The sequence below is a fragment of the Somniosus microcephalus genome, chromosome 12 (assembly GCF_052327205.1).
Source record: "Somniosus microcephalus isolate GS21.2 chromosome 12, FLI_Smic_1.0, whole genome shotgun sequence".
NCBI classification, from domain to species: domain Eukaryota; kingdom Metazoa; phylum Chordata; class Chondrichthyes; order Squaliformes; family Somniosidae; genus Somniosus; species Somniosus microcephalus.
The window spans coordinates 52,785,421-52,801,984 of record NC_140998.1 but is presented as its reverse complement, the minus strand read 5'-3'; the positions used below and the strand labels follow the sequence as shown (position 1 = coordinate 52,801,984).

Below are 16,564 nucleotides of genomic sequence, written 5' to 3'. Positions count from 1 at the left end.
GATCAGCTCCGAAGGATGGGTCACATTGTCCACATGCCCGATACGAGACTCCCAAAACAAGCGCTCTACTCGGAGCTCCGGCACAGCAAGAGAGCCTCAGGTGGGCAGAGGAAATGCTTCAAGGACACCCTCAAAGCCTCCTTGAGAAAGTGTAACATCCCCACCGACACCTGGGAAACCCTGGCACAAGACTGCACAAAGTGGAGGAAAAGCATCCGGGAAGGTGCTGAACACCTTGAGTCTCTTAGCCGGGTGCAAGCGGAAGCCAAGCACAAGCATCGCACGTCAACCCAAGCACCCCACTCACCCGCCCCTTCAACCACCATCTGCCCCATCTGTGACAGAGACTGTAGGTCCCGCATTGGACTCATCAGTCACCTGCGAACTCATTTTTAATGTGGAAGCAAGTCATCCTTGGTTCCGAGGGGCTGCCTAAGAAGAAGAAGTTACTATGGCACCTCTCTTTCTCCTATCCCTGCAATACTGCTGAGCCAATTTAAAATATCAAAATGCACACTTTGGGGACTTGTCTTCTTTAAATCTTGTTCTACCCATTTCAGGTGATACAGTAAGTGCCTGGCTGTAGCACTAGAGTCTGTCCTCCCTGGCAGTGGTGGATTCACTCTGAAAAGTGGTCACACTGTGGGAGCCCACATTACATATGGGTTGATCCTGCTCTAGGAAAATAGATCTGGATCAGATAAGGCAGTAGTCCTCCCCCAACCCATTCTGGCAGTGATCCTGTCCTAAAGGAAAATTTCCCCCAAGGAGAAAGTAGCCCACAACCAAAGAAAGAACTACCATGGATGAGGAACATTAAAGCTACCAGATTCTTGTCCCTTATGGCAATGAAGCTGTAGAACTAGGACTATTCTGTGATTCTTGGGTCGGCACACAGGGGAAGCAGTGGGAAATAGGAAGGAATAGTTTCTCAGTTCTTTCTTCCTAACTGAAATCTGTTGTCAATATATTTGTGAATGCTTAAGCTCATATCTTGTTCTGGAAGCACTATGGTCATTGTGCAACTCATCTATCTATGAGGACTCATCTCCTTTTTCTGCCTTAAGTGTGCCAAAGCAACAAGCTGTTCAGTGCTCAGAGGAACCACACCTTACTTCACACACAGCACCATTCCCTTTAGAGGCAAGCTCCAAATAGTACTGGAATCCCAAACCCAATAATTAAAATGGGCCAGAAATTCCAGGCCAGAAGCGTGAGTGCGCTCGGGGTACTCACGCTTCTGGCCGTTGGAAATGCCGGCGTTCAGCAGGAACAGCGCATGCGGGGAACGCCGGCATTTCCAGACCTCGAGCGCGTGCGACTGCACAGGCAGCGCTTGCGCAGTGAACTTCGTGGATTTCATTCATGAAATCCGTGAGGTTAAGTCCTTAGAAGTTACACTGAAAAAAAGCAAGTGTAAAGTGGTTCATTGGCTGCGGAGGAAGATATATTTTATCGTGGAGCTTTTGAAATGCAATATTTTTGTTTGGGAAAGGGAGGGAAGTTATTTTAAGAAATTTTAAGTAAGTTTTAAAGTTAAAATTTTTTTTTTTTTAAAGGGTTTTCAGAACGGTAGGTAGAAGGAGCAATTGTGGCTGTGTGAATGGAATGTGAGAATGAGTTATGTATGTATGTCCACATATATTCCTTTACGTATATGTATGTATGTTTTATATTCCTTTACTATGAATGTATGTTTTTAATTATGATTTTCCAATAAGTTACTTTCTCTGAAAGTCATAATTAAATAATACATTCATACACATAAGTAAAGGAATATATACATAACACGCAAAGGAATATATACAGACATACATACTTTCAGAAGCTCCACGATAAGAAATATCTTCCTCCGCAGCCTCTGTAACAACTGTACCCATGCTTTTTTCATGCGGGGATGTTTACTGCTACGCAAAAGGCCCACTCCGCACAAAAGGTGACACCCATACGTTTCCTGCGCCTTTTCCCTCCCCGTGACTGGAGCCCTATGCTGCCATTTCACGTTGCTAATCGGATTGGGCCTTTGTCATAGTGGTAGGATCCCTGCCGCTGGGCCAGATCAGGGTAGGGTTTCGAACCCCGCTCCAGACAGTCCCGGCAAGTGGAGTCGGAGCTCCGGCTCTAAATTCTGGGTTGACATCCAGTGGGATATTTGCGTCCGTGGGTGTGGGTGGCCCCCCCTCCTTGTATAGCTTGTGGGAGCCCGTAAAACCCTCCCGCCATAGGACTAACCGCCCTAATGGCTGGTTCAAAGATGGTTACGGTCACGGAATGAGCGTTAATCACGGCCATAAATCCTTCCACCACTTCATACAGTTCCCCAAAGGGAACAGTGTGAAGACACGTATGACGACGACATTGCTAAATAAATAAATGGAATTAAAAAAATTCTTTTAGGGCTTTTAAAAGTCTTTAAATTGCTTTAATTCTCTTTAAAACTACTTCAGATTACTCAAAATAATGTAAACATTTTAAAAAGTTTATAAAAGTTACCAAAATCTTCAAAAAACTTCCAAAAACCTATTTAAACTGCTGCTTTGCATGTAAAAAAGCAAAGCAGCTTGACAGAAACATTGGGGGCGTGTCCAGTGAAACTGAGACCTCAAGGGGCGTGTCTCACTTACACTGCACGCTCCTGGGTCCGCGCTGGCTGCGCTCCTGGGCGGCGTGACGTCGTACGCTGCCCGGGATTCTTGCTTCAGTTTCTGGAAGTGCAGGTGTCCCTGGAGCTGATCGGCAGGAGCGCGGGGTAAGTGCAAATATGGGGCTTGCACGCGCTGCAAGCCCCATTCTGGAATTTCTAGCTGACCCACAAAAATATGTAAATTCAGAGCAAGGCCATACTGGTGTGTGAAGTGCAGTCCTGACAAAATTCCAGATGAAAATCCGGCATCATCTCAGTGTCTTTGACTTTGACATGCTTTCTGAAGTAAAAAAAATATGAATAGCTTTTATTTAAAAGTTTAGTTGAAAACCTACTCGAATTCATCATCCAGTTTGTGTTCAGATCATTTTCAAAAACACAAAACCTGAAATTATGTTATACACAGAATATACAATTTGGCTTTTCCATTGAGAAAAATAGTAGAATGTTTGAACAAAAGCCAGAACAAATATGTCATCAGTACAGTCTGCTATGTTTGAAGAGAAAGAAACAGCTGCATGCTTTTTTTATTGGTAGGTTCCCCTGACTAGTAATTCAGCATTGGTTGTTTTCCTACGGTCTTGCTGGCTCCCATTAGCAGTTTTCCAGCTCCTTTCAATGCTTTTGATTTGTACATTCCCCACCTCTTCAGTGCTGATTTGTTGCTATTTGATTTTGAGCCAATCAACAGTGTGATGGCTAATGTATGACAGCAGGAAGGAAGTATAATAAACATGAAATGCATGCTAGGTACAATACTTTTAGCTACATATAGATTAATTCATTGACAAGCTTACCTATCAATATTAGAATATTTAAACTGTTCAGCACAGAATTATTTAGCTTTATTTGCTAAAGTTACTTACACAATTTTGAAATCGTACCTTTGTTCTTGTTCCTTAGGAGTGACAATATTTGGCAAATTACTGAAATGCAACAGATCTGTTTCAAGTTCATTTATTTCTTCGAAACTCTCAGAATCACCAAACTGCATGATAAAATTTAAATAAAATTAAAATGCTTCAAATACAGTAAGATACACATCACACGAGATTGCAGAAATTAAGCAAATATTCTACATTTCATCTTTATTAAAACATTACTGGAGTTTTTCTATATTACTATATTTTACTTCAGTTCAGAGATAAACAGACTAAGAAATGTTTCAATCATTTTAATGGCATCTTAAGGCTAAAATTTCAGATTCTATGCAGCCATGTTACACAGCTGTTTTGTTATCATTTACTCCAATGTGAATTTAAGGTACAATGGCCATTCATCCTTTCTAGTTAGAATTCTTATAATGACATTGCCTACTGAAGTGTGCATGATGCGGTCATACAAAAGAAATTTACACAATTGCAATCTAAATTTAGAAACACTGAAGTTACCTGTGCAGCATTCTGTCTTTCATATTGATCCTCTGATGCTTTCTCTTTTGTGAGTGCAGTAATTTGCCTCAAACTGTTGTCTGTGTCTATTTTTAAAGTGGCACTATCCGTATTAAGGGAATAATATAAAACATAGAAAAACTTCAGTGAAATTATTCTGTTATGATATGAACATGACTTCAGAAGTCATCTGTAATAACAGTACATTCACATTACCAGTCATTGCACTGACACTAAACTTGTGGAGTGTAAATTTTGTATTAAATTGAAGAGATTCTGAAATGATACTGAACTTCTTCAATGGAGTCCTCTTTGCTCCGGTGTCAAGTCATGCTCTGACTCCAGATTTAGGCTGCATTTATATTATAAGTGTAGCATTGACGCAAAGCAAAAACACTTTGCACCAACACTACAGTTATAGCATGAATGCACCTGTGGATTACCTACTTCGCAATTACCCACCTTATTGGATCTTTCTCATTCATCAAATAGAAACAGCCTTTACTCACTGCAGGAGTCAAGGTTGATGTTAAGTCTGTGTTTTATAGTGCGAATTACTACACAGACCACAAGAGTAAATTCAACAGGTCTTTACTGGTTGGAGGTCGGACTATACTGAATACAATATTATTACACTGTGCTTATATACCGGTGTGGTCACCACCGGTATTACGTATTACAGCAGCCAAAGAAAGTAGTACCTTTCTTAAGGTGGACCAGGCTTAAGTTCTCTTAAGGTGGAACAGGTTACATATACCACAATCCTCCCTTTTTAGCTTAACAGTCATATCCCCAAATAAACATAACATATATACATATATAACTTCAGGTATAACAGTTCAAAGGTTCAGTCTCTCAGGAGGCTTTCTGATTCGGCTTGGATAAAGCCTTTCAGTGGTCTCTGATTCTTGTTGTTGAGGTGCCTCCTCTAGTTGGTTGCCAATGTATTGGGTGTCATCATCATCAAATACATTCTCGGCCGAGGTAGATGCTTCAGGTTCATGAACGTCTTCCACAGCTGTCTCTGTCACAACCATGGGTTCGACCCTTGCTCTCGACTCTACCAGTTGATCCGCATGACGCCTTATCACATTATGACCAATATCTACGGTGTACATCAGAGGTCCTCGTCTGGCCCGGATTGTTCCGGACTGCCATTTTTAGTTTCCATAGCCCCTTGCCATCACTGGTTGTCCTACGTCGAAAGTTCGAGTGGTCTTGCTGTTAATATGCCGAAACTGTTTGTTTTCCACTTCCCTCCGCACATTTGGTTTTAACAAGTCCAACTTGGACCGCAACCTCCTGTTATAAAACATCATAGCAGGACTTTGGTTAGTCACGGCATGATCGGCGTTTCTATATGACATCAGGAACTTATCGACCTTGTGTTGCAGCGGAATCTGATCATCATTCATGGCCTTAATAGCCTTTTTGAATGTCTGGACAAATCTTTCAGCCAACCCGTTTGTCGCCGGATGATATGGGGCAGAGGTATAATGTTTAACTCCATTCTTCTTTAAGAATTGTTGGAATTCTTCCGATACAAACTGTGGTCCGTTGTCCGAACAGATCTGTTCTGGCAATCCGTTCCTTGCGAATATTGTTCTTAACACCGCAATTGTCTTTTCTGAAGTAGTGGTATTCATCTTGATGACTTCTGGCCATTTGGAATGTGCGTCCACCGCGATTAGGAACATGGAGTCCATGAATGGACCAGCAAAGTCAATGTGTACGCGTTGCCATGGGGCTGAAGGCCATTCCCATGGGTGTAGCGGTGCTATCGGAGGTGCATTTTGCACTTTTTGACACCCAGCGCAGCTTTTCGTTAACTCCTCAATCTGTTGGTCAATACCCAGCCACCATACGTAAGCCCTAGCAAGACTTTTCATTTTAACTCCCCCCAGATGACCTTCATGTAGTTCTTTTAAAACTCTTTCCCTTAACTTGGGAGGAATAATCACTCTTGGCCCGTACATCAAAGTACCATGGCAGACGGACAGCTGGTCTCGCCTTGCCGAGAATGCCGGTAACAGAGGATCACCCCGTGTTGGCCATCCTTTCACTGTCACCTCGTAGACTCTGGACAGTGTCGGGTCGTTCCTGGTTTCTCTTTCAATACTTGCGTTGGTGACAGGTAAACACTCGATAATGGTCGAATGAAATAACTCAACAGGGTCAACTTCCGTCGTGTCTTCATCTTCAGGTAGTGGCAGTCGCGACAGGCCATCAGCATTGCCATGCTGTTTCGTACCTTTGAATTCTATCTGATATTGATGTGCCCCTAAGAAAAGAGACCATCTCTGGAGACGCTGTGCTGTCATCGCCGAAACACCCTTCTTAGGGTTAAAAATGGACACCAACGGTTGATGGTCCGTCAGAAGTGTGAATTTTTGGCCCTGTAGGTAATGATTAAACTTCTTCACTCCCCATACAAGGCTAAGGGCCTCCCTATCGATCTGCGCATAGTTGCGCTCAGCGGAGGTCAATGATCTGGATGCAAACGCGACTGGCCTTTCCGTGCCATTTGGCAATTTATGTGAGAGTACTGTCCCAATACCATATGGAGAAGCATCACAAGCCAACCGAATAGGCAGTGTCGGGTTGAAGTGAGCCAACACTTCCTCTGAGGTGATCAATTCTTTGCTTTTGCGAAATGCCTTCTTACAGTTTTTGCCCCAGTCCCATGGTACCCCTTTCTGTAAAAGAGCGTTCAACGGATGCAGCACCGTGGATAGATTTGGCAGAAATTTATGGTAATAGTTAATTAATCCTAGAAACGACCTCAACTGAGAGACATTCTCCGGAGCGGGAGCCTTTACAACTGCCGTTATCTTGTCAGGAGACTTATGAAGCCCCTCCCGGTCAATGACATGACCACAGTACGAGATCCGCTTCTGGAAGAACTCACATTTCTGCCGATTTACTCTAAGTCCATACTCTTTCAGTCTGTTGAGCACCAGTCCCAAGTTAGCGAGATGCTGTTCATCACCATCACCTGTGATCAGAATGTCGTCCAGGTAACATTGTGTGCCTGGAATTCCCTGTAATACCTGCTCCATGGCCCTCTGCCAAATTGCTGGAGCTGATGCCACTCCAAAAACCAGCCTATTGTACCGGTACAACCCTCGATGCGTGTTGATCGTGAGGTATTGGCGTGACTCTTCTTCAACCTCCATCTGCAAGTACGCCTGCGCCAGGTCTATCTTGGTGAAGTGTTTCCCGCCAGACAGTGAAGCGAAAATATCCTCAATCTGTGGAAGCGGATACTGCACTGTGTGAAGCACCGGATTAACGGTGATTTTGAAATCTCCACAGATGCGAACCTTCCCTGGATCTCCTGGCTTATTGTTCGCAGGACGTTTCATAACGGGAACAATGGGCGTAGCCCACTCACTCCAATCTACTTTAGACAGTACACCTGAACGTTCTAGTGCCTCCAGCTCCGCTTCAACCGCAGGTCGTATTGCATAGGGTACCGGTCTGGCTTTAAAAAATTTTGGTTGTGCATGTTCATCAATCTTGATGTTTGCCGTAATTCCTCTCAGTGTTCCCAGCCCCGGCTGGAACACCTCTTTAGCCTCATCCAATATTCTGGACAATCGTTTAGGTTTGACAGCTGTTTCCCCGGAATCTACCGTTAGTGCTTTCAAGGAGTGCCAGTCCATATTCATTTTCCTAATCCACTCCCGTCCTAGTAGTGGTGGACCTCCTTCAGGTAGCACATATAAGTCCATTACTTGGCTTCCTTCGCCCTTGTGGACCACTTCTACCTCTATTTTTCCGATGGGGTACACTCTTTGCCCCGTGTACGTTTTCAATATAATCTCCGTATCCTGTAAGGGAATATGTTGGAATAACCTTCTGTAATCTTTCTTATTCATGACCGTCAATGCCGATCCAGTGTCCAATTCCATTTTTACTTGGACTCCTGCTATCTTAAGAGTGACCCAGATTGTCTGGAGGTCTGTATCCTTACCAACGTTGTGTATTCTTAAGCTATCCAGTTCATTACTGCTAGCGTCTGAATCTGACTTCTGTTCGGTCAAACTGTTCTTTGTCACCTTGTGTACCTTTGCATATTTTCCTTGCGGTGACTTTTTGTTGCTGGTCTTCTTTCCTGACCGGCATACTTTAGCTATGTGGCCAAGCCTGCCACACGTTCTGCATTCTTGGTTTTTAAACCAACACTGGTTCTGATCGTGCGTTGTCTTTCCACAATGATAACATTTGACAGAACTCAAACCCAATTTGTTTGTACCGAGTTCCGGTGGCCGTAGCTGCATTACTGCCGTGCCTCTCGCTGCGGCCTCGTGTGCTGCTGCCATAGTGACCGCCTTCTCGAGAGACAGCTCATTCTCCTCGAGCAGTCGCCTTTGTGTATCCTGTTTAAATAAACCACACACAAATCTATCTCGAAGTGCCTCTGTCAGTCCCGTTCCAAACTGACAATATTTTGCTAGCTTACGTAATTCCATCAAATATTCAGCATTGCTTTCATTTTGCAGCTGTCTTCTATCATAAAATTTAAATCGTTCCGCATCAGCGGCGTGGGGTTAAGATGATTTTTTAGGACAGTAACAATCTGTTCGAACGTCTTATCCGCCGGTTCATCTGGTGATAACAGGTATTTCAATTGCCCGTATGTCTTCGCACCCATTAAGTTTAGTAATGTTAGTGCTTTATCTGCCTCAGGAATTTTATTTGCCTTACAATAGTTTTGTATGCGTTCTACATACATAGCCCAGTCTTCTATATCACTGTCGAAGGCATTAATGTTCCCATGTTTAGGCATCGTAGCAATTTATCGTATTTTTAATGTTATCTAAGATGGCGGCTTCCCGCTCTTGCCGTCATCCTCCGCCCACAAAATGGCGGTTTTCCCGCGCTTGGCGGTCTTCAACCGTCCCCCGACGCTGTCTCCGCTTCACCGCGGCTCTCACGCCTTCAGTTTCCCCAGACGCTGCGCCTTTAGCCCGAATGCGGCCCTTATCTCCGGTCGCGATCGATGTCCCGCGCTGCGCCTATCGCTCGAAAGCGGCCCGGCCCTTATCTCTGATCGCGATCGACCTCACCGCCCTTATTCCTCCGTCTTCCCAGCCCCGTCTGTACAGCCAACGCGGTTGACTTTCTGTCGCGTCGCTGCCCGGCTTACCCACCACGAGGTAGTAGAAGAAACTGACAGTCGCTGATGGAGGCTTCGAGGTCAGGATGTCTTCTGCACTCCGGTTGCTCGATGCCTGCCGCTCGACGTGTCTTCCCGTAGGTGATGAGGGTGGAAACCTTTCTTCGACGTCCTGTCTGTGGACGAAGTCGCCGTGGAAATTACTGCAGCAGGGTAAGAATCGGACTCGTCGCCACTGTTAAGTCTGTGTGTTATAGTACGAATTACTACACAGACCACAAGAGTAAATTCAACAGGTCTTTACTGGTTGGAGGTCGGACTATACTGAATACAATATTATTACACTGTGCTTATATACCGGTGTGGTCACCACCGGTATTACGTATACAGCAGCCAAAGAAAGTAGTACCTTTCTTAAGGTGGACCAGGCTTAAGTTCTCTTAAGGTGGAACAGGTTACATACACCACAGTTGATAATAGGAAAAAAATCATAGCAGATGCAGTACCTTTAAGATATTATGATGTCACTGATAAAGGCATTGCCTGTGTGCACTACCCTTCCTGTGTAGTATAAAAAGTGCCTTCCCCAGGTTGATGCATCAGCTCTTTTCCAGAAAAAAAACCTACTAGGATAAAGTATTTCCCCAAGAGAGGGGCCCAGAAAATTGTTTATTTAGTATGTAGAGCATGCCACTATTTGGGGGGAAAAATGACATTGCATTGTAGGTAATCTTAACTTTTGCTTAATTTCAGCATTCACCACATACTACAGGCATCTGACTTGGCAGTTGGAATAAAAAGACCGTCAGGATCAAAAACCTGCAGTCTTCGATGGAGATTACCAGCTGATGTTCCATCTAGTCTTTCTTACCGATACTGTAAATGATTCAGTGAATAAAAAGCATTTAGCATCAAAGATCTTGGGGAGGGGGGGGGGGGTGGGGGGAGAAATTGAATATCGCCCCGTTTGGGGCAATAACTTTAGCGGTAACGAAAAAGTAGCACCGGGCGCTACGCCAGTGAATCTGACGCCAACTTCGGGCTTAGCACTCCAGGAAGGAAGTGAAGCGCTAAATCAAGTGCTACCACTTCCCTTGGAGTGCTAATGTTCGGCAAGAGGGGCGGTAGCGGTGCAGCGCTGCCCAATGTTGAGTGCAGTGCTGCCGGGAACAGAGGCTCCTTCCCTCCCTTAAAGAGAAGAGCCATTGCTGCAGCCTCTGCATTAAATTGATGTCCCTCGTCGTCGACGGCAGCCGTGATCCGCGACGATCAGCCCCAAGCACTCTTAACAGAGTGCAGGACTGATCAATCGCAGCACAGGAAAAAGCTGAAAAAACTTGAGGGGTGAAAGCAAATTTTTAATTGACACAAGCGGCCTTATCTTTAAATACCACTCCCCAAGTAGCCGGCCTCCCTAACAACGCCTCCTGCAGCTGTCGGTGTTATTGCCCAGCAATGCTGCAGGGGGCGGAACCGAAGTTTGGATCGGGCCGCTGCACAGCAGATGAAGTCAAGATCTCCGGGCGCAGGAGATTGTGGCGGTAGTGGTTACTGCCGCTGCAAACCTGCACGTCAATTTCACGGGCATCGGTACTTTCGCTGCGTCCAGTCGCAAAGCCAGTAACGCCCTGTTATCGCCTCCCAGAGGCGCTAACGGGAGACGCAAAGGAGGCGAATTTCTAGTACTTGAAGTTTTAATATCTAGAACAGACATCACTACCAACTTAACATGAGTTACTGTTCATTGAGTTTCCTCATGTTGAAGTTTGGCGAGTACAAACTGGACTATTGCTAAAGCAAAAATATTCAAAGTTGGCTGATAACTTGTACCTATGAACATGAAGTCCTAGTTTGATTCCAACTAAGATTTTTTTTAAAGGAAACTGAATTGCAAAAACTGAATGATTTGAGCAACAGTTTTGCAGGTTCAGGGTAGCATGGACCTTTCTTTCTGGCCTATCAGAACGCCTTTTCAGCTCTCAAATGCAGCAAATTGCTTACTTCAGCTGTTATGATGCATGGAATTGCTTATACCATTCAAATGGATGATTTCTATAAATTTGAGGAATAAGTGTAGGGTGTGATCCTCTCGAAATTCTCCATTACCAAGTAATTTTGGCAATACCCTTCCACCAGGACTGGGAAAAAACTGTAAGCAAGACCTACTCTGGTCTTTATACTGCTTGGAAGTATGGCATAACTGCTAAGTGAATGGAGTGGGCCTTCAGGAAGATTAGACTTTATAGGCTCACCCTGCCACTGGCCTTGGGTGCCTTGAATCCTGCTATGGTGGCCATGATCCTAGAATCAGTCCAAAAGTGATGATGGTACAGAGAGCCTTGCCCAAGTCTGTACAGGGACAACATGAACCACAAGGGTTGGGTTGGTCCCTGGATAGCCTTGAAGCTCTGTTAATTACACTTCTAGCTTTTAAACAAAAACCCTACCTGTTCATTGAAATGTTATTTACTTTGAAAGGCATCTTAAATCAATTCTGGAATTCTATAAATAGTCCAGAAATCTGCAGCTCATTATGGTAGCAAACAAGAAAGTCTACGATACAAAACTAACTGAAGAGCATCCAATGCAGATGTAGTGCAACAGAATTGATTAGCTTATTTCTTTTTGAATACAGCAATGCTATGTGGTACTCTGTGGATGGTCTCAAACATAGGAGTAGTCGATAAAAATCATAGAATGATGGGCATTCTGCCCATCTTGCCTGTGCCAGATGTATGCTGATAAGCACAGGACAACCCTATTTCTCTGTTGCACAGGTACTGATCTTTACATGAGGGACTTGCAGCCATGGAAACCACTATTTATATCAGCATGAGAAATTGGCAGTATTACAGACATGATTAATTTATCTCTTGGAGCTCACACCCGTAAAGATTCTCTCATTCTGGATAGTTCCCAGCATTGGTGTCCATTTCTTCTTGTTTGGCAAAAGAAGTCCACATATATTTAAAACAGTGAGTGACAGGTCATGTTGGGTAGAGAGACACTGCAGATGATGGCTTGGAGAATCACTTGGAGCTTTTCAAACAATTCTTAAATATTTCCTAGATTCAATTATTTCAACACCAATTCAGTAAAGGCACTATGCATTTTCAAAACAAATATACAATTTTTCCTTGCACCGGTGTAATCACTGGGGATGACACAACTAGAAAAGATAGAAAACATCTACCCACCAATGGGCACAGCAATAGATGATTTTGGAGAAATTACTCCTTTATGATTTTCCCATTATTGATCTGATTCTATTTATACAGTACTAGCTGGAGTGCCCGGCGGTGCCGAGGCTTTTTTGAGGGCATGTTGTTGTTGAAAGAGAGCGACTGGGGAAGAGAGAGAGAGAGAGAGAGAGAGAGCAGCTGGGGGGAAGAGAGAGAGAGAGAGAGAGAGAGAGCGCGGCTGGGGGGGAAGAGAGAGAGCGGCTGGGGGGAAGAGAGAGAGCGGCTGGGGGGAAGAGAGAGCGGCTGGGGGGAAGAGAGAGAGCGGCTGGGGGGAAGAGAGAGAGCGACGGGGGAAGAGAGAGAGCGACGGGGGGGAAGAGAGAGAGCAACTGGGGGGAAGAGAGAGCGCGACTGGGGGGAAGAGAGAGAGCGACTGGGGGGAGAAGAGAGAGAGAGCGACTGGGGGGAGAGAGAGAGAGAGAGACTGGGGGAGAGAGCGAGAGACTGGGGGGAGAGAGAGACTGGGGGAGAGAGAGGGGGGAGAGAGAGGGCAGAGAGAGAGGGGGAGGGAGGGGGAGGGGAGGGAGGGAGGGAGGGAGGTGGGGGAGGGAGGGGGGGAGGAGAGGGGGAGGGAGGGAGGGGGAGAGAAGGGGAGGGAGGGGCGGGGAGAGAGGGGGAGGGGGCGGGGAGAGAGGGGGAGGGATGGGACAGAGAGAGGGGGAGAGAGAGAGGGGGAGAGAGAGAGGGGGAGAGAGAGAGGGGGAGGGAGGGGGGAGAGAGAGGGGGAGGGAGGGGGAGAGAGAGAAGGTGAGGGAGGGGGGAGAGAGAGAGGGGAGGGAGGGGGAGAGAGAGAGGGGGAGGGAGGGGGGAGAGAGAGGGGGAGGGAGGGGGAGAAAGAGAGGGGGAGGGAGGGGGAGAGAGAGAGGGGGAGCGAGGGGGGAGGAAGGGGGAGAGAGAGAGGGGGAGGGAGGGGGGAGAGAGAGGGGGAGGGAAGGGGGAGAGAGGGTGAGGGAGGGGGAGAGAGGGGAGGGAGGGGGAGAGAGAGAGGGGGAGGGAGGGGGGAGAGAGAGAGGGGGAGGGAGGGGGAGAAAGAGAGGGGGAGGGAGGGGGAGAGAGAGAGAGGGAGCGAGGGGGGAGGAAGGGGGAGAGAGAGAGAGAGGGGGAGGGAGGGGGGGGAGAGAGAGGGGGAGGGAGGGGGGGAGAGAGAGGGGGAGGGAGGGGGGAGATAGAGAGGGGGAGAGAGGGGAGGGAGGGGGGAGAGAGGGGAGGGAGGGGGGAGAGAGGGGAGGGAGGGGGGAGAGAGAGGGGAGGGAGGGAGGAGAGAGAGAGGGTGAGGGAGGGGGGAGAGAGAGAGGGGAGGGAGGGGCAGAGAGGGGAGGGGGAGAGAGAGAGGGGGAGGGAGGGGGGAGAGAGAGAGGGGGAGGGAGGGGGAGAGAGAGAGGGGGAGGGAGGGGGAGAGAGAGAGGGGGAGCAAGGGGGGAGGGAGGGGGAGGAAGGGGGAGAGAGAGAGGGGGGGAGAGAGGGGGAGGGAGGGGGGAGAGAGAGAGGGTGAGGCGGGGGGAGAGAGAGGGGGAGAGGGGAGGGGGGAGAAGGGGGAGGGAGGGGGGGAGGGGGGAGGAGAGAGAGAGACAGAGGGAAGGAGAGAAGGTGAGTGGCCCGCGGCCGCAAATGGAGCCAAGCCCCGGGAATGGGCGTGAGCCGGCTTGAGGCTGCGAGAGACGGCCGGGCCCGGTTGCCGGGGTAACCCTTCCCCCCCTCCCGAGCCCCGCCCCCTGCCCTCCCGAGCCCCACTCTCCGCCCTCCCGAGCCCTGCCCTCCCGAGCCGGCTTCAAGACCGCCGACTGCGGCTGGGTCTGCGCTGGAGCCAAGCCCCAGGAACGGGTGTGAGCCGGCTTGAGGCTGAGAGAGGGGGCCGGGGCCGGGCCCGGTTGCCAGGGTAACCCTTGCCCCCCCCTAGATTTGAAAAGAAACACGCAGAAAGTGGGAAAAAGAAATGAAGAGTTTGGAATCAAGATGGCAGCCACTCACCTCAACTCAGAAGCATTAGGCCCGCCCACACACGCACCGATTGGTCAACCGTCAGGTCACTGAACTGTAGGATTGCTCAATCGTCACGTCACTCGACTCTAGGATGGCCCGCCCGCACACGCAATGAACCTGCCCCCGTGATGCAGTGATTGGTCGACCGTCGGGTCGCTCGACTGTACGATTGTTCAACCTTCACATCACTCGATGCTAATGAGCGGATAATGAGTGGTATTTTGAACGTTTTTTGGATACCGGTGGCACAATTTTTGTCTGACCAAAAAGTAAATACACCTATGAGAGTCCCCTAATGATAAGCTTTCTTTTGATATAACATATGTGTAGGTATGCTCTTTTACTTTTGATTGTATAGCCGGACAGACAGACAGAGAGACGACAGAGAGAGAGACAGACAGAGAGACATGCTGTTTTATATATATAGATAGATCTGGAAGATTGAAAATGTGGAATGTATTCTAAACATAGAATAGGTGACAGCATTAAGTGTGCAATGCAATACAATGCTAAAGCCAACTAAACTTAACAATAGTGACAAAGAATTCCAATTGATACATTTCTAAAGCCCATTCCTGGAGAGATCCAAAAGATGGTGATTCTGTTAAAGAGAAAAAAAAGTAAAATTACTTTCCTTAAAAATGCAAATAGTTTCTGATGCAAAATTTCCTGTTGTACAAATCTATTTTTTAGGTACCTAGAAGATCTGCAAGGAGCTGTGTCTTTTGTTTCATTTGTTCAGTGCCGTTCAGTACTCGACATCGAATTTCTTCCAATGCCACTTTTTTTTTTAAATACTCCTTTGCTTGGGGAAATTCAGAATACTGCGATTGGTGCTGCTGCAGAATCTTTCTGTATTGCTGCAAATAGTCTTGGTACATTTGTCTGTGAAAATTCAATTTTTCCCCTTAGAACTCATTATTTGATACTAATTCAGAGTTAGATCATTTTTAGGCAATAAAAACTCATAGCACATAAAGAACAGAACGTTACTACAAACAATTCAATGCAATATTTTTGAAGTACAAGGCATTTTCATTCTGCAAATTGACATACAATCAACGTCACAGTCTCCTCTAGCTCAAACTGCAGATATATCATTAATTGTTTTCTATGAACATTATCAGTCAAAACAAGAATGGATGTTTTACTGAAACATTGGGGGAGCATCAAACCAGCCCGACACCATCAGTTTCAGGCCCAGCGCTAAACGTGCTGCTGGTTGGCTTAGTGCTCAACATTGGGGCCAATATCGGGTGCAGTCTAATGGCCAATAAAATTTTGCCTCAACTCTCTGCACTACTTAAAGGGGAGGTGCTTTGTTGCAGAAGCACCTCATTGTCACGCTGAAGCCATGGCCCAAAAGGGATGACAGAGGGCAAGGAGGTTCACAGATGCGGCACTGGAGGCCCTGGTCCTGAGGATGCACAAAAGATGTCAGGTCCTCAACCCGCAGAGGGCAGGGGGCCTTCCAGGCAGCATGCCAGAGGCAGTGGGAGAAAATAGCACTGCCATCAGTGCCATGTGTGTTGTCCCCAGGACCTGGATACAGTGCTGAAAGAAGTTTAATGACCTTACACAAGTGGTCAAGGTGAGTGAATGCATCTTCAAATCTGCACCACTAACCCCACACACTGCTCAATGCACCATACCTCCATCACTCACCTACCAACATTCTCTAGCAATCACAACTCATACCTCACAATCATAGCTTCACCTCACCCTCATACACTTACCACTGCTGCATGACGCACACCCACATTTCACACTTTGCACACACTGCCAGCTATTCAACCATGGTAGGCACATAACCCAAACACATTGCACCACACTCACTGACACACTTCCCTTTCTCTTGCAGGCAAAGGTAGCACACAACCGCCGTGAGCAGCAGCAGACGGGCGGAGGGGAAGCTTGAAGAGCTGGAGGAGACAGTGCTGAAGATCATTGGAGGGGCCATCACTAAGGGCGTGACGAGCGGAGAGGTTGAAAGCATTGCTGATGACGGTATTTTCATACCTAATCCTTCTCACATCCCACAATCTCTTCTCACTTACAAGCTGCTGATGGTTTAACTATGCACATCTTGTTTTCCCCCCACTCCCCTCACCACAACCCGACTCTTGTGTCTTTCTCCTTTCAGATACCCAAGAACTGCCACCAGCGCAGCCTGTTCCCGATGTTA

At 46.9% G+C, this 16,564-nt stretch overlaps 1 protein-coding gene across 3 annotated transcripts in view; it reads right to left on the bottom strand.

The window, feature by feature from the left end:
* LOC147109187 (protein SIX6OS1-like) overlaps positions 1-16,564 on the bottom strand; it is a 232,393-nt gene that overhangs the window by 71,109 nt on the left and 144,720 nt on the right. For all 3 annotated transcript variants that reach the window (XM_086002859.1, XM_086002857.1, XM_086002858.1), the window contains exons 6-9: positions 15,077-15,264; positions 14,938-14,980; positions 4,036-4,138; positions 3,529-3,632 (exon numbers count right to left, since the gene is read on the bottom strand). In XM_086002859.1, the coding sequence (XP_085858985.1) occupies positions 3,529-3,632; positions 4,036-4,138; positions 14,938-14,980; positions 15,077-15,264 (438 nt within the window). The remainder of the gene's footprint in view (positions 1-3,528; positions 3,633-4,035; positions 4,139-14,937; positions 14,981-15,076; positions 15,265-16,564) is intronic.